Source organism: Cyphomyrmex costatus, unplaced genomic scaffold (genome assembly GCF_001594065.2).
Source record: "Cyphomyrmex costatus isolate MS0001 unplaced genomic scaffold, Ccosl1.0 scaffold154, whole genome shotgun sequence".
NCBI classification, from domain to species: Eukaryota; Metazoa; Arthropoda; class Insecta; order Hymenoptera; family Formicidae; genus Cyphomyrmex; species Cyphomyrmex costatus.
The window spans coordinates 551,362-577,216 of record NW_017275544.1 but is presented as its reverse complement, the minus strand read 5'-3'; the positions used below and the strand labels follow the sequence as shown (position 1 = coordinate 577,216).

Sequence of the window (25,855 nt, the reverse complement as noted above, 5' to 3'; positions counted from 1 at the left end):
ATTATCAATTCCATCTCGCAGCCTCGTATCTCCTATCTCCTTCATTACGCAATAGTCATTACATCCAATACAACAATTTTTACGAGGTGACTCATAATAAGGATGCTATCGATCGATAATATTCACGTTCTATGATATGGCGACAGATATATTTATGGCAATTGATACGATGTGCGTCATATGACACGAACATCGTTCGAGAGGATTGTTACGTAGTCGTGTTAAAATCTGCGTGCACCGCAGGGCCGATGATTAATCGTAGCTTTATTGTCCCTTTCCTGTTGAAGATGATGTCCAGATGAATTTCGCGGAATTTAACTCTTCGCCGGCATCTTTCTAATGTTAGGTTACAGATTCTTTTCTTCGAAGTGTTTAAGAGAAAATAAACGTCGAAGAAAAATAATCACAGAGATGCCCAAAACAAATAAGTTTATTTTACTTTATTATATTATCCATAAAAATATATATTGCTAAGAGTGTTTATTTTCCACCGATGAACTTTTGATCAATTAAGATAATTAAATGAAGTAGATGATAATTAAATTGTTTCCTCGAAGCTTCTATTTCTACAATAGAATAAAATTGCATATTCTTTAGTTGTTAATATGAAAATATACGTCAAAATATATATATTCAGTTAAATTTTTTTTAAAATTATATAAATATAATATATGTCTTGCCGGATATTTTACTGAACTATAAAAAATGGATTTATTGAAAGGAAACGATTATTAGAACGGTACATTGGAAAAAAATCTGGTGGCATTAACTAGAATTCTAATATGGAAAATAGACAAATCAAAATTTTATACTTAATTCTAGTATCGAGATAATCAAACGTCCAATTATGATAACCGGAATTCTAATTGATATGATAAGAATCTACTGGTTCAGTCATTTTCAACTAGAAAATTTTTTTCATTATAATTTGATTCGTTATCCGAGTCTTTTCTTTTCTCGCTACCTTGATGAATTAGTCAATTGCTTATAATTAGCAAGTCTCTAACTACATTAGCGAGAAAGATTAGAGAACCGGTTTTTCGGTTGAGTACCGTAACCTTGTCATCAAATTTCATTTACCTCTAGAACTAGCGATGCTACCAGATGAAAGATAGAGAATTTCTATCGCTTTGATTTTACACAATTGTATTTGCAGTGCTTGCACTCTTGCACAAGTCCTAAATAAATATTTGCTTTGTTCTTTTATGAAAAAAATTCCGTAAATGCAAATAGCGATTGCAGTAATAGATTATCTGTAATAAAGTGACAGTTAGAGCTATATGTTGCATATTGAATATTCCGAACGGCACTTAATAACCTATCTTTTAAAAAATGACCCTCACATCGTAAAATACTGTTTAATTAGCACTTCTTCATAAGCGTCGTTAATGCTCTTTTCATATCTTCCATGTAGCTATAATATGTTCGCCATATGTTTGCAATTTCAAAATGTAGTCATCAAATATTGCTGATGACGTTATCAACGACTATGATCGGTTTTCGATGTGCCATTGGCGTAAAATTAGAGTCAATAAATATACGTAACAGAAAAAAAATGTCATAATCTTAATCTGCGACTTGTTTCGCGTGGGAGTTGTAAATCCCTCTACGCGAGGAAAAGAATGACGCGATGCAGCCAGTGCAATATACGTTAACGAGAAAATTAAGGACTGTGAGAGAGACGATTAACAACTGCCACTTTGGACAAGTCGCGCGAGTCAGACACTTTTTGAAATTACCACCGGGAGAGATAATCGGCAAAACCACAAGGAAGTGCGGCCGAGTCTTGCTGGCGAATCAGTGGCAGCTTAATGACGCGCGGTGTGTCTCGATCACTGTAATGCTACAGGCACGTATGAGCGGCTACATGAATTTATCTAATTAGGTGCCAATCGCCGTCGTACTTAATTTTCATTGTCAGTCTACCGATTAGTCGTTGGATCCAGTTGGATCGAGTCGTTAAGTGCCGTTATAGCTCGTGATCATAAACGACGCAATTTTTTATATCTACTTTACATCTATGGCTACCTGTCGTAGTAAAATAGATATAAGGCAATTTAAAGCCGAATGTCAAGGTTGATTTACATAGGCCAACTTCCTCTTTACTACATCTTCTTCCATACGTAAAGTAATAAACTTAAGGTTTCATTTATACGCTTCTTACGATCAATAACTATGAATTTTACCAATAGCTTCTTAGGGTCTCCGACTTAATGAGAAAAAATTTTGAAAGAAGTCATTAGCTTCACCTCATGTTAAATATTTTGAATTTATAGGAACACGTTTCGTGTTGCTTAATTGCACTATTAGCATTAGCTCCGTTGTAACCATTAGTAATTGCGAGACCACGAATAGCAAAATAGTGATAAAACCGGCAATAAACGGGGAAACTTTAAATTGTTTCGAGAAATTATCGTTCCGAAGGAAGTAATATATCCTGAAATACATTTACAGACGCTCGCAAAGGTTTCGAAATTTCTTAGAGAGCGATCATTTTAATGCCCCCTTGGCGCAATTGCGCCTAAATTTGTTCTCATAACCAGAACTCGATTACGTCGACGAATCGTGGATGGACGTCTCGTAACGCTCCGTTACGCGGAACGCATACGGAAGTACGCTCGCGGAATAATCTGCCGCATTCCGGAAGTTCCATCCAGATGGATTACGTCACAGTTTGCGCGTGAACGTAGTAATTAATCGCGAAAGCGAACAATTGGCGCGTGGCGTTAAGTGGACGACACTGCGTAAAATTTACATGGAATTCGTTGTGTTCTCGAGAAAAAAAAACAAGGAAGAATAGAGAATCGCAACGCGTTTCCGCAGAAACAAGTGAAACCGCGCCAGCGAGAAACCCGCGGAATTTTAGAATACGCGTTGCACTTCGCGCACTTCCGCATACAAACAACGCGTAGTCGAGATGCGCCTATGTCATGAAATTCCGAAGCGAGAAAGCTAATAGCCACGTGCGATTTGACTTTCGAAATTTATTGTATAGGAATGAGAAATAATATTCATAAGTAACATTTTATTAGGATTAATATTAAAATAATTTTCAGAGCATAACGATATACGTTTAATCGAATTAAATTAACTCTCTCTAATAAAATCTTTAGAATGGAATTTATTTCTAAAGACTGACAATTGAGCCAGTTGAAAAAGTGTGGCTCAGTTGTTAATTTTTAAGAGAGATTTCACTCTTTAGAGAGTTAGATTCCATTTCAAAGATTTTAGAAAGAAGATAGAACATGTACCGGAAAAAAATTCTAGTTGGAAATAGACGAACCAAAAAGTTCTGATGATATCAATTATCAATCAGAATTCTGATTATCAGCTAGAATTATAATATATTCAACCAGAAAATTTTAATTCTAATTAATTCAACTAGACTTTTTCCAGTGTACGTTACATTTAAAAGTGAAAAGATACAGTACATTTGCTCTCATAATACACTTTTTTCTACAAAAATTAACGTCGAGTTTTGCTTAAAATTAGTATAACATTTCTAATTAAATTCTCAATTAATTCCTAGATATAATGAATGTAACAATCTTTTGTTGCATATACAACAAGCTAATGTCTAGAAATTGAAACTGTTACAAAATGTTGCAATATTTCTCTTAATTAGTCATGTAATGTAACATGACTACTATCCCAAATTAGGAAGGACAAATTTTAATTCTTTGTCTCACTTTACAACACGTCCCAAACTTTGTCCCTAATTTCAAAATTAATATGATCAAGAATTGTCCTCTGTTTACTTAAGTACAAAAATAAAAGTGTAAAATATAATTTTCAACATTTCAATTAACACTTCTTGAGGAGAGTTGGTTATCTTAATAATCTCTAATGGGTGAAGTGGGAGGGGTGCATACATATTATTATGCATTATTTTACTTCTATCTTCGTTTCTCGAATCAGCGATTTCCATTTAAAAAGACGAAGAGTCTCCGGCGTTTTACAAACTTTTTAATCTCGCCAGCGGCTGCGACCGCTTGCGAGAGATCGTGCCTGAGCGGTATCGCGCAACGACGACGGCGGACCGTTACGCCGGCGAGACGAAACAAAATGCAGAGGTAACCGCGAAAAAGCAAGCAACCAGCTCTCCCCGGGCTCTCGCCGGGCACGTCGCGCCGCTCGTAAAGTCAAGTTTACGGTAGACCGACACCGCGCCGTTGCGCGACTTTGCGCAACGCTCGCGCTCGATCGCACGCACGCGCGTGTAACGTTCTCGCGCCGCTTCTCTTCTCTCCGCGACGGCGATACGAAATCCGAAGGATGCAAAAATTCCGGTGTCGAAGGAAAAGGCCGCAAGGCTCAGCCTCCGCCAGAATATTGACGTGAAAGTCTCGTTAGACTGTCGTGTCAACTCGTAACAGTTTCGTTGCCGCGCCCGTTTAACACGATCGGTCGAAATACAGCTTTACCGTTGGTTCTTACGCAGCTGTGTATTCCCTCTTTATGCAAATGACTTGGGAATTTTAATTCGCTCGTTCAGCTCGTTATTGAGAAGCCTGATTCAATGGATGCATGAAACAATGTATGCAAGTAGGCATCGTATTTTTCTTTTATTTAGGTTTGTTGAACAATAGGAATGCTGTGTGTGCGTGTGTGATTTCGACCAATCTTGAAATTATAAATATGTATAAGAAATTAAATTTAAAAAATGTATATATATAACATAAAAGTGTTTACATGTATGTCAAATTATCATGAAAAGATTTTTATTGTACAATGGAATGCAAATATATATAATATTAAAATGTTTCTACATTTTCAAGTTTATTAAAAAAGCTTTTATGTTATACGGTTATGTGTGTAAAAATATATAAATACATTATTCATAGAAAAGCTTTTTACAATCATGCAATTATATGCAAAAATATTAAAATATATTATGCATTAGAAAGGTTTTGATCATAAAATGCAAATATATCTAAATATAATAAAGTCTTCGCATATTGTCAGATTTCATTCAAAACTTTTTTCTTTTTATTTTGTTACATGCGTACGCAAGCTGATTCGTAAACTGTATTAAAAAGTAAATGAATTGCTTTTATGATCGGATTTCAAATTAAAATTCCTTTTTTTTAAAAAAACAGGGATTAATCATCTACAATATTTGTTGACAAAAGAAATAAAATTATGAGTCATTGAATCGTCACAATCTCTTGATTTATCTCGGATATTTCTGGAATAAAACCGATATTTAGGATTGTCGTAAAAGCTTGAATTAGCTCGTTAACGATTAATTTATACCCCTTTGTCGTAGCCAACTGTAGTAATGAATTTAGTGGTGAAGATAACGAAACGCATATATAACTCAACTCGTTTTATTAACTCTTCGCGAAATCCATGCGAAATACGCTGACAATTCGCACGTCAGTAGAAAGATATTCACGGCGACTTTGCGCAAAAAAAAAAGTAATGACAAAAAAATAATACAGCCAGAATGTATATATTTATCGCGTCAGAGTCAATTTCAGTAAGAGATACGAATGTATCAATACAGTGTTGGAAATGCCCCTCGGAAGACGAAACTCAGGTAGCTGGAAATGGCATGCAAGGAAGTACGTAATCCGAGCGGCGCGGCGCAACAGAACGTCGAATTATGGATTTTTCCGATCGCGCGATGTGCGAGCGGCTTGCATGACGTTGTGCCCTTCGGTTTATTCCGACCTGTGTGCCAATGCTGAACATAACGAGTCTTCTGCCCGCGCGTGCTTATTTTATGGAATATATGATTACCCAGTTATAGACTATTATTTCGAAACGATCCGTAGAGTTAGGAACCTCGCGTCTTCGCGGTTTCGTTCTTAGAGGCGGAATATTTCTCTTCGTAAAAGGCGAATACCGTAAATCTCATGCCGGATATCACATTTTCCATGTTGCAGAATATATACGGTAACCATACGTCCTTTATCGTAAAGGACAGTTTTTTTACTTCGAACGACTCTTTTACTTATTTTATCAAAACTCAATTTTCCGTTCCAATTGACATTCCATTATTTAATGTCGCAGTAATGAGTGAATGAATGTTCACGGAAACCACCGATAAATTTAGTTTTCTGCAAGGACAATATTAGCTCAAGCAAAACAATATCACAATGACAAAACAGTCACGATAACGTCAAAATGACATTAAAATGAGTCATGTTTGATTAAAAAGTGAACTTTTAGTAATTAAATTTACGGATATTTTAACGTCACGATGACTTATGCTTTACCTGGAAGTTATTTCAGATATACTGCACAAGAAAATTTCAAAAATGAATTTTTTTCAAGAATGAGAGAGAATCACAGACTTTTGATAGTCGTAAATTCATAAACTATATATAGTTGAGAAATATTAAAGAATAAAATTCTAAAATTTCCAGGTTTATTCTTTATTTTTGCTAAGAAAATAATAGTCACCATAGGAATGCATCTCAAGTCCGATTGCTGTGGACGTTTATATTCTTGATCATGGATTTTTGGATTAGAATAGTTTACTTATTTAAGAGCGTCCACAAAAAAAGTCCCTGGGATGGTCCGATCCCATCCCAGGAACTTTTTTGTGGCAAAGTAACTGAATACTAATGGGTTTTTGTCGTTTTCCTGTCAGGTGCGAAAACGAAGAGTGCGAGGAAATGCGAATAGGCTTTCCTGCAGGTGCAGGCGACAACCGGAAAAGTATTAAGCAAGTTTAGTCACGAGTTTAGCACCTACAGTCCCTTTTAATGCTCGCTGTCGTGCCTTGTCTGTTCTTTTTTTGCGATTGCACTTCCGTTTAATATTCTTGCAGAGAGAGAGAGAGAGAGAGAGAGAGAAACACTTGTTTTACTACGTAGTCGGTCATTTGAAACGAATAGACATGATCTAATTGCCTTCCTGTTCTCCTTGACGCATTTATTTCTGATTCTTGTGGAATTCAAACGCGATCGATTTCTTGCAACAATCGTTTTTCGACGATTAGCGCGTAATGGCGTCAAATATATATTTCATACTTCATATACTTGTTTGATGCGCTCTCTTTTGATTTTTATCTTATACACTTGAAAATTCGATTTTGTGTGTATATGTTAAATTATTTACAAAATTTCAGCTATATATATGTATAGCTAAAATTATTTTTAGATCTGTATATATGTTTGTGTGTGTATATGTATACAGATCTAAAAATAATTTTTTTGAACTATTAAAATAATTAGGTATGTAGGACGCTTAAATTGGTTACTAAAATGTTAAAATGTTTTTCAGCATTGCTTATCATTGTTGAGTTTTTTACATAATTATTTTAATAATCCAACAAAATTATTTTTAGATCTGTATCTACTAAAATTTTTAGATACTTTAGCATAATTATTTTTTCTAACAGAACGTTTGGCTACAAAGTTTTGTGTTTATCATTGATAATTTATATTTGCAAAAAAAAAACAAATTCTAGAATACCTATTTTATTAAATGTAATAAAACATCAGCATTCAAAATAACCACTTTCAATTTTGATATAAGCTTTAAGATATTTTACATTAACGATTTCTCAGTTATTTTCCACAGCATTTCTTTCCATGGATAAATTCTCTTAAGAAATCAATAGAGTAGTCTTTTGTTTTCCAGTGAGAATCTTTTAATTGTTTGAGTCTTTCTGTTACTTAATAAAGCGTAACTAATTTCAGAGTTCTTTTTAAATATACATTATTACCACCCAAGTAGTAAACTGACGTTACTTGTCACTTTGGCGTCAAAATGACAAATGATTGCTTGTTACCTGGGTCGCATCTTTCCAGGAATAAATTCTTCCAGACAACCAATAGAGTGGTTTTAAGTTCATCACCTGATGAAAATCTTTTGGTGCAGAGTATTTTTAGCACTCAATAAGGTATAACTTACACTACAGAGTTAAGTTTTTTAACATATGTTTTTACCTAGGTAGTAAGCTAATTTATTTGTCATTTTTCTATTAAAATGATGACAAATAACTGCTTCCTATCCGATGCGGGTCGCATCTTGGCAGCCAATTATCTTAAATTTATCATCCTATGAGAATCTTTACAGAGTTCTTTTGTAGTGTTAAGATATAACTAACATTCCAGAGTGTTTTCTGAATGTACCACCTAGGAAGCAGATTGATGTTATGTGTCACTGAGTGCTTTCCATTTAATAACACAAGAGTCAATACAAATATTATTCTTACTGTTCAGAGAATAGTAAAGATAAAACGACACACCTGCGTCTGAACAGCAAGAATGATATTTGTGTTACCAGATGGAAATCACCCATCATGTTGTCAAAATAATGTCTTTAATGATATTTGGCGTTAAAATGGTGACAAATAACGTCGGCTGTCTGAGTAATGATTTGATAAACACACAAAACTTGTGGCCAGACTTTTTTATCACTCTGTATTTACCGATCATCTCATACAGAACATTATAGCGTGCCTACTTTTGTGTTAACTGATATTACGTGTAAAATGGTTTTATTCATGTGGCTGTAGACGGTTTTATAACTTTGAAACTTACTCGAACACATTCTGCGCGTTCTCCAGGTCTATTCTTGGGATAATACTCCCGTATGATTACCTTTCCTGACCTTCCTCAAGAAGCTCACCATAGAAGAAGCGCTCGCTTGATTACCATTGCGGCCAGTATTGCAAGTTTGACCGATCTGTCGCTTAACGACCCTCGCGAGTGACGCGCGAGTAGCCTTGCTTGGAGTACGGACGGTCACAATTATTAGCGCCAATAAAACGCGTCGCTCACGTTGCATGCAACAACGGGCGTCGCGACGGGTTTTGCAGCAGACAGTAAGCCAGCAGCAGCAGCGGCAGTAGTCCCTGTACACATAATCGCTTCCGAAGCCTCCACTCGCAGAGGTTGGATTGGCACACAATCGCGCGCCGCAATAAACCGCATCGCAAGCAAACGTTTCACTCGCGTGACACACTTGACATTCACCGTCTCTTTCCGTCCCATCGCGGCCAGTCGCCGATACCACCAGCCACACCCGGTTCTCTCTTTCTCCGATGTATATGTATGTGGATACGTATATGAACGCGGGTGCGTATGTATCTGCTTTATCTTTCCTCGGAGGTTCAAGGATAGGAAGCTAAGCCGCAATCGAAGGTACCCCGACCGGCGGCGGAGTTTCGTGACGAGAAGACGCCTGCGTTTTTCGCGCAATCTTCAACTGCGTTTATCCAGCTAGCTACGAATGCTTCATATAATCATCGAAGACGATCGACGTCGTTCTATACGTGAGCGTGTAATTTCGCGCGGTATATGTCCAAGGCATAGAGAAAAGTGACCGGTCAGAATGAAGGCGGAGGTCTTTAATGAGCTTCAAAATTATGCACGGCGGCGATCGGAGATATTAAGATTTAAAAAAAACAGTCTTGGGTGTTTAGCGTTGTTTATTTCACGTCGTTCTCGAATCTTTACGATCGATCGGCGCGACGGGAGCAACAATCCACAAATATTTTGCGTAGATACGGTGACAACTAAGTACGACATTGACGACGACAATGTGATGTTAGAGTTTAATTCAATGAGTTTCTCTTGCGATCGTCGTCTCGATTCGACTCGTGGTTAGCGAGACGATGATCGCCGAGCGGGTACGATCGTTGTGGCAAACGCGTCGAAATACACCATGGCTATAATCGGGATGTCGTAGAAAGTGGTTGTGATTTTTTTGCGGTCTTCTATAGCGATACGGTTCTTCGCCTCGGTATTGATCGTGTGATCCATTGTGAATACAGGCCGTTGAAAGCGATAATGTTATAGATCTCATGTCTCTTTAGATTCTTTATTCAATGGATTGTCTTTACGTCGTTACCGCAAATTAACAGGATTGTCGTATCTTGTGTTTTTCATAATTTCATCTGCAAATTCTTTTGATTAATTTGAAGGTGTTCTTCTCTGTCCATGAATATCATAAAGAGATATTGATATTCTTTGTGTAATTGAGATGAGAATTGTTTGGAGACGAGAAAAATTCCTGAATTTTTTGAAGTGTGAAAAGAGCAGTATATTTGATTCATAAAACTGCAAATTCAAAACACGTCGTTCGCACGTAAGTGTGATATTTTAAAAAGAATATTATCAGAACATATTGCAGATTTGATAGCCCTCTGTTTTCGTACTGTTTATCGTCTGCTGTTAATTTATGCAATTTAAATACGTAGTACATTAAAAACAACAAAAATCTTGTAGAACTAGAATTGGGATTAGCAAAATTCCATATTTTTTTTATAAAGTCCTGTGATAAAAACCGGTACTTCCAGAAAAAAATTGACATAAACTGATCTAAAACAATGAAATAAACAAGAAATTATTTTATTGATATTAATTAATTCTGTATCCTATAATATTACTATTCTACTTCAACTTCAATTAAGAGTGTTTTTCAATTTAAATTTTATTTAAAATGAAATCTTTAATAGACATCGACGGATATAAATAAATTTGTTTTTGTCACAAGATATTGAATGATAAATGTGAATCAGATCTATTAGTAAACATTTTTAATTTTTCTTATTGAATAAAAAAATTTATATCAAATTTATTATTATTTATATTTCCAAGTTTTTATTTTAAAAATGTATTTCTCATATTTTTTAATTTAAATTTGAAAAACTTGTAAAATTAGTACATAAATATTTATTTTTTAATAAAGCAAAAATCCTTTGATGTTTATAAATGTATCTTAGTATTGCATATTAACCATTTTCTTAATTTCTACTTCACTGGATTTTTCCAGCCATCCCTGAACTAGAAAGACCTATTCATTATTTCGAAAAACGTAAAACGATCTTCGAAATTACTGAAATTATCCCGACTCGTTTCGTTACATTCTATAGGTCAATTCTAGTAGTTTTGCGTTAAATGAAGTGATTCGTATGTTTCCACTTGTGAATTTCATCATTCATTACTGCTATGTAAAATAACCGAAGGCAAAACGCAATAAACGAGAAACGCGCCGATTTTTAACCGTGCAGCATACCAATCAATTCACGCTGTACGTAACATATTTACGTAACACGTAGCAAACTTAATTATAAGGTAATTATGCTGATGCACTGGAAGCGTAGCACATCATTCTTCTCGTATAAGTGCGACTCTATTGTAAGTGCAAATTTCATTCACATTACCGCATCGGGAGCATTTCCTATGGAAACCTTTGTTGGTATTGCTGTTCCAAGAACGTCAGCTTTCTTCCGTGCTGCCACATTATTTTTACGACATTGATTATGAAACGTTCCCGCAATATTTGGGACAGAATATCTTTCCTGCGCGCTAAATTGCATCGATAAACAAAATACGTTCAATTGATTGCGTGCGGACGTTGCTGCTTGCTCGGCACATTAAATGTAAATTTTGCAGCAAGATTATGGAAAGTAAACGAAGGAAAATTACGATAGACACGAGATACACGACAGGTTGAAAATTCGATTGCTGGAATCGCGGAACACAGTATTGATTTATATGCAAGAATAATTCGGGATATAGTAACGATCGATACGAGAGCAATTTCAAGTATGTGGCAACAAAAATTGCAGGTGTAACTTGGATTAATAACAACTTAGTTCTGCGTCAAATCTAATCCCGTTTTGAAAGTGAAGGGTGTAATACGCATACCATTAATCGAGCGATTATGTGCCTGTGAACGTACGTCGGCCATTGTTATACGAGTGTCTCGGGTATGGAGCATTGCGCCGAGAATGCACCCGGGTTTTTACCGTCCCACACCGCCGCCGCCGCCGCCGGTGGCTTCCTTCGCACCGTCTCGCGCACGCGGGACGTAATGACACAAATTTAAATGACTGCGGTTACTCGTGGGCGGCGTTGCTCGTAAGAGATCGCAATTAGGATCCGCTGCCACCGCAAAATAGAGAAAGAGAGAGATGAATATTCGGTATATAAGGCAGATATATTATATACGACGCCCTTCGCGCGTGAGAAAGTCTCCCGGTATGCGGCGGCGACGAACGGAACCGCGCTTCCTCGCTCTCTTCCTTGGTAAGACGCGCGGGAGTGCCGCCGATGGCCACTGTCGGGAATCCGTCGACGCCGCGTAAACGTCTTCGCGAATTTCACATTCACCGCGCCACGATGGTTTTACAGTGCGATACGGCGATTTGTACCGCTGCTGCTGCGAGAAGCAAACAGCGGAACGAGAAGACGAAGACCTGGCTTTTTAGTATAGCTTCGAGGGGTTGGTGCGGTTGACGTTGCCTCGCGATCCCGGAGAGCTGCGAGTTATTTCTTGGATCGGATCTCGTGAACGTGATTACAATCTCTTTCATTCTGTTTCTTCTTCGTTACTTCGCATATAGCAGATCCTAAATGCCGGAACTAAAATCGGTCAAGTGAAGTGATAACCATAGATGCAATATTCTAATGTTCAGTGAATGCAGGTGCGCGGTTTTTACGATGAGTTTATTTATATAATACATAAAAAAAGTCTCAATACACACACAACACATATATTTATTTGAATAGAACTAAGTAAAAAAACATTTATTTATATAGTATAAAATAAATATTTACTCATTAAAAAATGATAGTTGAATCAAATTAATGGTTTTGTATTAAATAAATATATGTTTACATTTAATAAATTAACTTAGAACTATTCAAATAAATATTTATAAAAATGTAGTATTTTTTTATTAAATCAAAACATCTTTATGCTACCCCATGCAATTTACAGTCAAATGATGCAACTGCAATTATCAGTTTGAATAAATCAATAACACTATGTGTGTAACAAAAATGATAGGATTGCTTACAAAAGCTACTTTGCAACCGTTGTAACATTCTTTAATATGATTAGTTTGTATATTTAGATCTGTGAGAAATTATAACAGCAAGAACCAATTATATTAAAAAATCTTACAACAGATGAGATAAAATCTTGCTAAGCTGCTGTTTCTGCTAAACGCAGCCATTTGATTCTCAATGTGCATTAAAAGTTCAAATCCAATTGTAGACATTTACTGGATCTTAATATTCTATGATTAAAGTAATCTTTATATTGATAATAAAAATGTGTTACGTCTTTTATAAAAAGAGAAGTCATGTACTTATCTTTTATAGAGATACAAAGTTATCAATTTAAATGGCCGAGACGATAATCGAACACTTTTTTGCAATGTTTAAATTATACTTTTGTGTCTGCCTTATATGAAAGCGGCGGCGAAAGTTTTGCGGAGTCAATGGCCTTCCAACGGATCCGAGGATGCCCGTTACAAGAGTATCCCTACTCGCGTTTTTATTACATCCACCTATATATCATCGATACACCGTTTACTCCATTCTCTTCTCGTATAATCTATACTTTGTTTTGCTTTCGATAATAAATACTTTCTCATGGACATTCTATTTCTTTCTATTATAATAATTAGGAAATCGTTGTAATCGTTGTAAATAATGATTACAACGATTTCCTAATCTAACTACAGGTTAAAAAATTAAAGATCGGACCTTAATATGATATTTCAATTTCATTTTGGTTTTAAAATACTCATTTATTTTTAATTATTTTTCAGGTCCGACCTTTAATTTTTTGATTAACTTGTGGTTAAATTTATCCTGATAATGTAAATAATGATATTTTTAAACTATGGTTTAATCGCTAAATTGATTTAAAGTTACTACTGATAAGTTTAATGATTAATCATAGCTAAAACACACAACTTTACATTATCGTCAGGTTAAGTGACATTAAATTCAAACCGCAAGTTAACTGAAAAATATAAAATCAAACCTACATAGTACATTAAATAAAATTTTAATTCTAAAAAGCATTCGCATTAGAGATTATACTCGTTTAAATCTTTATTCGTTTCTCCTTCTTATGAGGAAGAAATTAAAATGTCAATCTTTTGTAACTAAATATTAAGTTTGAAGAGGATCTAACAAGTCTGTTCTCTTTGAAGAGAGTAACCGGTATAGCTCTTCATAATTTTCAGACACGCGAGTATTTAAGGATGCACGGTATCTAAACGTCGTGATTTCTCTCAGATACAGGCATAGATATATCCGAAGAAGACGCGCATCTAGGCAGAACGCCTCTCACGTTTAGTCGGAAAAGCCGAGCCATCGACTCGCGTTAATTTCGCAATCGTAAGTCATACTTCGCAACACGCGCACCCGCGATCCTACAGTCATGTAGAAATCAGTTTCCCATAAGTGTGGGTATACTACGCATGAGCCTACACTCGTACGTATCGCCTTAGCATACAATCGTGGGACGACACAACGGTGCGGTAAGGACCATGCTCGATTTCTTCCCTCTTTCTCATCTCATTCTTTCTGTTTCTTTCATCTTTCCTGAGTTCCTTTTTTCCGCAAGCCGTTGTCCCGTGATCCACTACACAATACCACAGCGAAAACGTCTTTTCTTTCTCCTTCTTCTCTCTCTCTCTCTCTCTCTCTTTCTGCCTCCGCGACTCCTCTTTTTCGTTTATTCGCCCGCGACCAGCCGAGCCACTTTCGCGAGAGTAGAGTAAGACTGGATCGCTCCCGTCGCATTTGACGTTCGACAACGATCGTGAGATTTTGTCGGATTTATTATACGTGACGTGATGAAAGTGACGTGAAAAAGCAGAGGTCTGCGTTTAGCCCCAGTGGGGCTAGGTGATTCAGGCACTGATCGTGAGTCATAATATGTAAAACGAACTGTGGATAGATCGAGCAGTGCATTTTTTATGCAATCGTGGAACTGAAAGTAGATGAGTCATTACATTTGCAGTAAGAACGTATTTATTGCAATTTATACAAAATTAAAATAAAATCATTATCACTGTTGAAATTATAAAAATCTCTTTATAAGCAATTCGATTAAAATTTCTCTTGTATTCCATGAAAGATAACATCGGAGATTTTTGAATTTTAATTCTGATTGAATATTTTACGTTCAGAATATTTTCTTTTATTGATAAGTAGATTCTGATAGTCAGTTTTTCAAGAAGTTCTGCGCGATATATTACATTAAATCTTCAATGCACAAATTTATCATAGCTTCATAAGTTGATAATGCCTATATACGCATGTATTAATTGTTTTTAATTGGACAAGACATATTCATATAAGGGTGATGATGATAATGCTTTGGAATGATAAATGAAACGATGACACAATTACGTATACGCATACACGGAAGTATTATTAGAAGAAATAATCAAACGACAATATATGAAGTCACCGGCAAGATTAATCGATCACAGATTTTCACGTACGTCAGAATGTTTTGCCAATTCTTGGACGACTGTTTCTGTCAACTTCTAATATTAGTTTAATCGACTTTCATTAAATCTTTAGCATCCTATCGATGAATATGTTATAGACGGAGAAAAAAGAATTAAATTAATTATAATATTATACTAAATTCTTGAGTGATAATTATGATGATGACAGCACTTTGGAATGATAAATGCTATGATGTACAACGGACAATTATGCACGTATACGTAACACACGCATATGTACTTATATAAGGAAATAGGAAAAAAATAGGATATTAATCAAAAAGAGTTGCAAAATTGATCAGTATCTTTTTATATTCGGTGTTTTACACATCTTAAGACAACCAAGAAATAATGTTTTTCTAGAAATGCAAAATTTATGATATATATACATTATAAATAATATTTGTTTTGCGTCACTAAATTCATAATTTAAACTCGTTTATTTGTTATGCTGATTCGTTATAATAGCTTTATGATGTACATATATTATAAATAATAGTTTATTGCGTCACTAAATTTTTGGATTTATTTATTTGTCACTGCTGATTCATTATAATAGCATAAGACCGTTGGACTAACAATAAGCATCATATGTAAATCAATATGGCGTCTTAATGCCAGATGCTCATTGGTTCAACTGTTTTATGCTAGGTATACTTATGCAGTTTATGTTATTTTGTATATGACGGACTTAATTCTTTAACAGTGATTGTCTGCTTTTTTATTTTTCTAACATTTCTCACAATGTCAAATATTTATGTCCGTAGATTTTTTGCATGTTTGAGGTCATCTAAATTCGTTTCAAGACTTCCTTCTAATTTTAAATAAAAACTTTCGGAACTGCGATTCGAAAAGTTTTTTTATGATCATGAGAATTTATCGCAGTTTTGGGAATTACTACACTGAAAAAAGCGGTGTGAATTAACCATGCGGTTTATATGTGATTATTGTCACTGTATGGTATTAATATATATTAATATGATGTGAATATACTAATATAATGTGAATTTAACAGCAATGATTTTGAATCTACACTATAATGGTGTTGGTATAAACCAGAGATTTAAAATCCACACCATGTTAATGTTAATATTAACACCAACACAGTGAGAATTATATAGTCACCACGTGAATGTTAAATTATTTGATGCCAAAAATCGATAAATACTTGATTCATAAACTGTTCACAATTCCACGAGGAGACTTCATCAATAATAATAGTGCAGAGGAACAAGGAAAAATATCGGCAATTTACATTTTCTATATGTTAATAAGGTATTGGCTTCTTCTTGTGAATTTATAATCACATTTTCCCCCAGCAACTCGACATAATTATTCACTTTTTTTCCCTTTATATAGACACATGCAAACAGTCTTGATCTATTTTTATAAACTTTTCTTATGTTGGATAGCAAGATAATATTTATAATTACGATATCACAACAAATTACAGATTTTAATTAAATTCTCACTACATCATAAATATACTTGGTAAAGAATGTAAAAAACGTACGTTACGTTTACAATGTCTCACATCCTGCATCGAGCATAAACTCCAGACTCTCCAGAAAGACCTTATTATCGACATCATGAATCGGCGGAAACTTTGGTTATGAAAAAGCCGCGCGATATTGTAAGTGTATGATAATCACGTATAATCACTCGTGATAACGTCGCAGCCTGTGTTTGCCAAACGGGTTTCTTTTTCCACCGTAGTTTTGCTATTAATCATCCGACGAATATATCGAATATTGTACAATTTGACCGATGTGATATTCATGTGTAAGTTTCATAGTCAAAAGTAACTTTTGTTATATGACTAAACAATAAGCTAATGAATATATGGAATAGAGGTTGGAATACTCAATGAACTAATTAATTTCTTTGTACTTTCCTCTTCTGTCACTATTCTAAGAAGAAAAAATTATTTCCTGTTGGTTACATTTGCCTATCTGATTAGCCGATAAATTTATACATATTCTTAAAAATCCAAGCTGAACGAAGCAGTTTAGCTTTTTAATCAATTACTGACACTTTTTAATCTATCACTGACAATTTTTTATTTAAAAAAGATTGTTATTTTCTAGCAATTTTGTCACTTTATCTTTATCAAAATTGAGGAATAATGAATATATTTATTAAATATATTTGTTTTTAATAACGCAAATTGAAATACATGATTTATTTTATTGTTCTTACATTACTGAAGAAGTTTTATAATAGAAACAATGAATCAGATAAATAACTGATTATTCAGTGGTAATAAATAATAAATATTATTATATAGATATCATTAGACAGATTCATGAAAAAATTATATTCATATAAATTTACATAAATAAATACGAACGATTTTATTCGCGTGTCAGTGGAATATTCCATTAGTTTATTTTTTAGTCTATCGATCTTTGTAGCTACTTATTTAAAAAGACTGTATATAATTATAAGTAATAGTTACACATGTGTGGAATCATATTAAAGTCATTCAGTATATCATATATTAATATTTTTATAACGTCTCTATATTTATAAATGACAATGAATTTAGTGATCATCTGTGAACGGTGATAATTAAAAGTAATTAAATCAAATTGTCACAGCTGTATATAACAGTCCAGCTCATTTATTCCAGTACCTCTATTAAATATTTTGACCTTTGTAGGACCGGAGGCCCTTTAGGAATTCGACAGTGGCGCCATATTTTTCGCCACTCAACTCCATAATATTGACAAAAAAGTCGATCCAAAACATGCCGGTCCTCAAAAGATTAATATCACGCGAAGCTAACTTCTAATCTTCTAAACTAATTGTAATATAAACATCTTTTTATATTATTGTACATTTTTTAATTTTACAAAATTTAATTAATTTAAAGAGTTTGTAGTTTGGTTTCGATCTGCAAAATTAAAGTGATATAACTTTTACATTTTTTAGTGTATTTTCTCTTTAATTTATACGATTTAAATATTTTTATCTTTATTATTATTACAAAATGTTATGTATAAAAATACATTATCATTTATTTTTGCAGATAAATTTAGTTTTGAATGTAAGTTCGACTTTTTGTTAAGATTGAAATATTTTATTGTTACACCAGCGTGACAATCGTATTGCAGTGCGCCTTGACCGAATGATCTCAAGTTGTTTGCGTAATTCTAATTAATGCACGACACATTGAGGTTAAATATCCGCGCGGGTTAAATGTCTACGTTCGCGGATCATATCGGGGATCGCGCGAGGAAGCAAGACCGGTCACAATTATCGGCGTCTTGTCGCTTTTTACGCGGCAAAATTACAGAACCGTGCATCGCACCGCACGTCAAGATGCACGTACGCGATTCATTCACCCAAAACACACCAGGCGAGACAGACAAACCGCAGGTGTGGCGACCAATGTCAGTCTTGACGTAATGCGACCTGATCTGCACGGCGACGATGATGAGTCCGTGCAATGTGAATTGGACGGACAGTTTTATGCACCGTCTGCTTTGCGTCGAGCGCATAAGCACTTTCAGTTACGCGACGACAACGACAGACGACCAATAAATCCCTGGTGATTTATTTCCAGTATATCACACTTGTTTTCCGTTGAGCAATCGTCGCGTCCATTCGCTTCTTACGCAGATGCAAATCCGACTATTTTTAAATTTAGTCTCGCGAGCTTGAAGAATTGTATTACGCGCGAATACATATATAATAATATTTACCTCGCGGATCTCCCCGAAATTGCGAATCTTCAGAACCTACCAAACGTAAAAACGTAAAAAAACGGACCGTGTAAACGCATGTTTCTGCATTGTGAACTGCTGGATTTTGAAGCCTGATTTTAAAAGATATACTGAAAAAATAATGTTATATCAATATTATTTCAATTGAAAATAATTTTGTTGATTCAATAATAGTATTAATGAAACATACATCATACTTTTGTTTTAATAAAATTTTATTTGTTTTATTAATGGTATTATTGTGGATTAACAATATTATTTTTAGTGATAACAATGTTGTATAATATAATTTTCTGTTTCATCGAATTACGACTGCTGCACGTGTGATAATCGCGTATTTTAACATTTTAATACAAAAAAATAATCTGTAAAAAATCTTCTTCCATACACCGGAAGAATTCTTATAAATAATCCCATTAAAAATAATATCTTAAATAATCTCAAAAGAATAATCTTATAAAACATTCATTTTAGACTCAACATTGATTTCAAAATGTTTCATGGGAGCGTATATTTAAGCATTCATATTTTCTAATTGCAAAGTTCTGCTTGAGAAAAAAAAATCGTACGGCGTATTGTGCACTTCATGTACACAGGTCATTAATTTTTTCGCTTAGATTCGAAGTTAGCGATAGCATCACTAAATAGTCAGACAGCATAAATGCGATAATTACTTATTTACTCCGTATGTGATTACGTAATTAATTGATGGATATAGGATGTATCTCAAGATTTACTGTGTTACTACATAATAAATTTGAGAATTCTGCAAAGATTTAAAAAATTCCTCTGTTTATAATTCCTAGAAAAAACTCTTTTAACATCATTTTTATCTGCAAGTATTAATTTTGTATATAATTAAGAGAGAGCTTGTGGATGAGAGTTACGAAAACGCTCTCTGTCGTAATTTTTTTTAAGTATCTTCTACATTATTTTGCAAGAAATGCAGCAAGTCCCACGTATAAACAAGAGTTCACCTGTCGCTGCATTATACCTATATACCGATTATACCAAACGATTATCCACGCTGGCCGCACATGTTTCAATTATGAAAAATATTCGTAAACAACATAGCAGCGCTGCGTAATACGGGATATTTAGTAAATGATGATAGACAGTTTTAGGACTAGAGAAACGCATGAGAAGAAGCGAAAAATATTCATTTGAATCCGGAAATATTTTTCCCGGGTTCCTTTCGCAATGTTGAAACGACTATACCCGCCGTGCTCCAACAATGCGCAAAGTAATTCTCTACAGAAAACTAACATTTTTAATTGCTATTGATTTTTTAATGTTCATTCTAATAATCAGTATTCTAATAATAATAATACTTATTCAATATCAATATTCTAACTTAATATCAATATTCTAATAATAATAATACTTAATTAAGAAATACAGAATTCGATGGAAAGTTCCTTTATAGAATTATTACTTATTAAGTACAGTAAATACTCTAATTTCATTTATTCTTTAAAAGTGAATTAGTGACTTCAGTGCTGCACTTATAACTAATGTAATTATTAGTAAATATATTTTTTAGTAATGATACACTGATTCATTTTTTAGGATTAGGATTTTCTACAAGTGAATCTGCAGAAAGTCATAACTTCTAAAAGTAAATCAGTATATTATTATATTACTAAAAAACATTAAATATTCGCTGATGATACATCAGTTCTAAGTATAGTACTGAAGTTAGTACGATACACTGATTTGCTTTTAAAGAGTATGTTAATTGATTATTAATGTTAATCGTCGCAATAAAACACGGAATTTATTACAACAGATTCATTAAACAGGGATTTTAGCGAAAATCGAGAAATCTCGTGGCAGACCGCAAGATTTCCGGTGAAAACCGTAATTTCCGGTGAGATAAATTGACCGGACGAACGGGTACTCACACTCTCGTATATTACGATCTTAAAACAAGCACGGGGCACAACAGCCTTGTACTAAAAATCCACCAAACCGTTTTAAGTTTGCCTCTCGTCCTCGTTTAAATTCTTATCAATGCACGTTCTACATGCGAGCTCGTTACGTTTCGCGAAAACTAATTTTTCAACGTTGGCGCAGTTTCCACAAGAAAGGCACTCTCGTTCTTGTTGATATCTTGTTGATTATGCGCTTGAACGTTGCACGACGAGAGGAAAAAAAAACTGATTTAATATCGATCAGAGCAACGTCTAATTATTGATAATTATCTAATTACACGTTTTTTCCAGAATTTTGCGAGAAGAGAGGAATATCGAGCTTTAATATTATCTTATTTTTTACGGAGACGATAAAAACCTTTATGCGACTCTATCACGATTACTTTCGTAAGCATTTGGAACACCGCACTCGTTATCAGTTCCATTACTTTCTCCCACATGTGTATTTTTATAAGTAGTACTTTCTACTTTGAATGTAACTTTCTTTAAGATTCTAGAAACGATAAAAGAAAATTGAAAATTCAATCGTCGTAACCAATTGATTGTGACCAATTTCTAATTCCTGCAATCTCTGTATGCAAAAATAAGTTTTTATATTACTTTAATTATTTCTGCACCGAAGTGCTAATTTATTCATATTTACTCTGACGTTTATTTTTCTGTCTTTTTGTCTTTTTTGCGATTGAATATTAAGAGAGAACGTATGAGAGAAAGTTTCTTAGTTAATATATATCTATTTGGGTGCGACCCCAATCTCCAAAAACTTTCTCGAAAATTGAGCTTTGACAGTTCAGTTTAAAAAATTTATCACGTTCAAAGGATGCCGAACCAATAAATTTCGATCGATCCAAGCGTTTCCGCAATTTATTTCGCACATCTTCGATCGAGAGTCCGTTATATCGAAAAAAAAAAAAAAAAAATGTATTTTACCAACGTATGTAAGTCACACCGTTTTTATTTCATGGAGCCGGCAACCGGTCGGCTGCCCCTTGGAAATCGACGACCTTTGCATCAACGTATGTTCGTTTTGTTTCAGAAACGTATCGTGAACTTCGCCGGCGGGCAGGAGGAACGCGGAAGGAAAGGAGATGACACGCCGGGTCGCACGAGGAAACGAAGCCGCGATTTTTCCACGCGCGCGCAAATAACGATCGAGGAGAGGTACAGCCTTGGAAGTGGCGAACGATAGTTTCTGAGACGACCGATCGACAGTCGCTTACATAGCATAACGCTGACGACTCGTTCGAGTTTCGCAATTTATCTCGATCATCGATACCAACTGCGATTTTAGAACGGTTTTATTTTATCCGGCCGGAGTAGGAAGAAGTCGATCTTCCTCCTATATCTCATTCCTTCGAATAAAACACGAAGTACGACGAAGTGGCGGCACAATGTAGCGCGGTGACCTCGACCGAAAGGTGTGGACTTTCTTACGTGAACTAGAAACCAGTGCGAAAGTTCGTTGAGAATTTTTCGCAAAGAGACAAACGCGAGGATGAAGACGATGGGCGATGTCGTCGCGGATTCCATCGACGAGAACGATGGCACGGTGCAACCCTCCAGTGTGAGCAAAGAGTTTGGTCACAGGACACTGAGATCCTTGAAAAGAGGACTGGGTCGGCTCTGGAGGAGGCACAGAGGCAACGTGTCGATTACCGAATACGATCCCTCCTACAAAGTCGCGTATCTCGGAAATGTGCTGACTGGATGGGCCAAGGGTGAGTGGAATTCGAAATAAAATTTCGATATTGTTAAATAATCACTACAAAGATTAGAACTTTATAAATAAGGAAAAGAGAGAATATTATATATGTTATTGTTTTATTAGATGTACTCTAAAAATTTACATTGTGACACTTCCAAAATTAAATTTTTTAAAATTATAATTAATTCAAATTAACGTTTAATGTTGAATTAGTAGAATGATAATAAAGTAAAAGATTTTTGTTTCATGTACAGAAAGAACGATGGTTTTGCTGAAGCATTTGCAAATTTAGTTAAATACAGATCTGAACATAAATCTGTTAAACTATCGAAATAATTATGTAGAACGCTCAAGCTGATTACTATAGAATCAACAAATCCTTTGCAATATTTCTCATCAGGTTTGAGTTTTCTGTATAATTATATTGATGGTTCAATCAAATTATTTTTAAATGTTATAGCTGGGTTTTTAGGCTAAATCATTTTCTTCATGTATAAAATCAAGCTTAATTTTTTACTCTCTTTATCGTCGTTCCACTTATTCAACATTAATAACATATTAATTTTAATCTAAAAAGTTAACTTTGAAAATATCACGATATAAACTTTTGAAATGCATTTAACTAAACTTTTAGATACTTTAGTAAAATCATTCTCCGTCGATTATCAGAGGTTAACTGGCTAATGTAACTTGTGTTGTTTTGCTACTCTGGACTATTTGTAAACAATAATTCATAAAAATAAAATGAAAAAATTTTTCATATTATGACTGGAGTGATAAAAAATATTGCAAAAATGAATATAAATAGGTAAATTAATATTAGATATTGAAGTTATTCGATATCTTTGTCAATATGTCGTTTTAATTTGATAGGATAAACATATACTTGAATTTTTTAATCAATTTTTACGCATGTTACATTATCGCCAAAGACAAGTACATTACGCATAATTAATTGAATTACAAACGCACAAAAAATATTACGCAAGCAGTTATGTTAAATTATGTTATTGAATCTATTATTATTTATGATAAATAATACGTTCACGAATAAACCATCCATTCATTAATCCCAACAATGTCGCACAATTAATTAAGTCATATTTCCCATGTTTGACATTCAAGTAATCATATTGAGAGTCAGATTATAGAATTTATCTTAAAGTTTATTTATTCGTGAATGTTTATATAAATTGAAAGTCGTATTACTTACAAAAATGATATCGATATTTTATCGGTAACCGATTTGACAGATTCACCGACGTTTCGCTTTCATTTTAATCAAGTTGTTCCAGACGATGAAAAAATTAGGCCGATACTTAATCCTCGGACTTTATCATCGGTAATTACGCGTCCAGATAAGCGGCAATTAAGAACGATAGATACACGTTGCGTACGTGCGCGTTATCCCTCGATCGTGCAGCCTTGGCACGTGAATAACCAACCGGAAGTGCGCGATATCTTTTACGACCGATGCATCAACAAGGAGCAAGGTCATAATTAATTTTCTATTGACATTCATCGGTCGTGGATCTCACCCTTCTCGTCTTGTTAAGGGATATCTAGACGTGTCAAAACAAAATCTAATTTTGTGAATTTTTTGTAGATAAGCGGAAAGAAATAAAGAAGTCGGGTTTATTTCATTGTGAAGAGAGTTTTTCTCTCTTTTAAATGTTATTAAAAAGTAATAAAAATGGCGACGTTATTAACGTTCTTATGAAACTCGTTTTAAAAAACATGGTTTACGATGACCACTGCCGCTTCTAAAAAATTCATCTGAAAAAAAAAAACGAACACAAATTTTATAAAGTTGAAACATAAATCTAATATTTTGACGTAGCCGTTTTTTGAAATATTACGTTTGAATAAAATGACGTTTATTCAAAGTTAAAAAATATCGATTTTTTACAAAAAAAAAATTGTTTTGTTGCAAAAAAACAAGCAAAACAAAACATCATTTAAAAAAATATCAAAATTATATCAAAAACCAGTTTTTAGTGTATAAAGAAAATGTATAAAATTATAAGTCGCGCTCGATTACGCCGTCTTTAAGATATATTATAATTACAAGTTTTGAAAATCGTGTTTTGAGGAAAACGGGTTTAAAGTTTTACATTCTGTATACATTACAAACATTGAAAGCTTTACAGTTACATTAAATCACCTACGTCAGGATCATAAAATCTTTTACTGTTCGAAGGCTTGATAAATATCGTAATAGAAACGAGAAAAACCCTTTTTTTTTATATTTTAATAGATCTTATTTTAGGTATACGTCTATTTGTTTAGTGAGTTTGGTTCACTCAGTGCGCTCGACTATGATTTTGTGTAATTTTTCCATTTTTTGCGTTGATTTTTACACAAAGATTCTTAAGAAATCAGGCCTCAAAAATATAAAAAGAAATTTAATTTTTTGAACTCTTGTAAATATACCTATGCTCTTTAAATTACCTTCTTAGTAAGCTTTTCTTTCAACCAGAAGAGATTTTTATTCAAAGCGGTGCAAATGCAAAGCTTGAAGATTTATTACAAATATTTTTAATAATTTGGAGTTGAATCGTTATTGACGAATGAAAAAAAGATAATTATTCTTTTAATTAGTAATTAAAAGAAATCTGTAAATAATGGTGAAAATATTTTTAGCGCTTGTGAATTGTCGTTTAAAAAATAGATAATATTTTATTATTTGTTTCTCAGAAAATCTTAAAACTTTATTTATAACTTTGTTTGCAATCTCTTAGAAGAAATAAAACTCAATAAAAATTAGCTGTCTTGTTCTATTCAATCTTGAAACTTGTGAAAATTACACGAGCGCATATAAATATAAATTCATCACTAAAGACTCCTGCTGAAAACCGGCTCCAAGTTCGTCAAAAAATTGTACCGATGAGAAAGTGCGACTCTCTCATATTAACGACGACATGCTCCTTCTGTCACGTATCCTCCTTCTGTTTTATTCCGTTCACTAAAAAAAACTTACTAAATTTTACATATTTTTTTTCATATAGTACTAAATAAACATTTACTTGCAGTAAATAAAAATTTGAATAGTTTTAAGTAAATATTTACTAAATATAAACGTAATTATTGATATAATACAATATTGATACAATAAAATATTGATATAATACAAAATTATTAATTTAACTTGTATTTTTAACTTTTATTTTTTATTGAATAAGTAAATATTAACTCTCAATAAAAAATGATAGTTAAATTAATGTTTTTTGTATCGCATACGTTTACATTTCGTAAATAT

The 25,855-nt window shown here is 33.9% G+C and overlaps 1 protein-coding gene across 4 annotated transcripts in view; it reads left to right on the top strand.

Annotated features, from left to right (window-relative positions):
- The window catches only part of LOC108783508 (trichohyalin), a 62,136-nt gene that overhangs the window by 22,978 nt on the left and 13,303 nt on the right, over window positions 1–25,855 (top strand). For 2 of the 4 annotated variants that reach the window (XM_018552083.1, XM_018552082.1), the window contains exon 2: window positions 21,928–22,609. In XM_018552083.1, coding sequence (XP_018407585.1) covers window positions 22,387–22,609 — 223 coding nt within the window. In that variant the 5' untranslated portion in view covers window positions 21,928–22,386. Of the gene's footprint in view, window positions 1–8,820; window positions 8,855–21,518; window positions 22,610–25,855 lie in introns of those variants that run through there. The other 2 variants (XM_018552081.1, XM_018552080.1) reach the window with 2 other exon arrangements.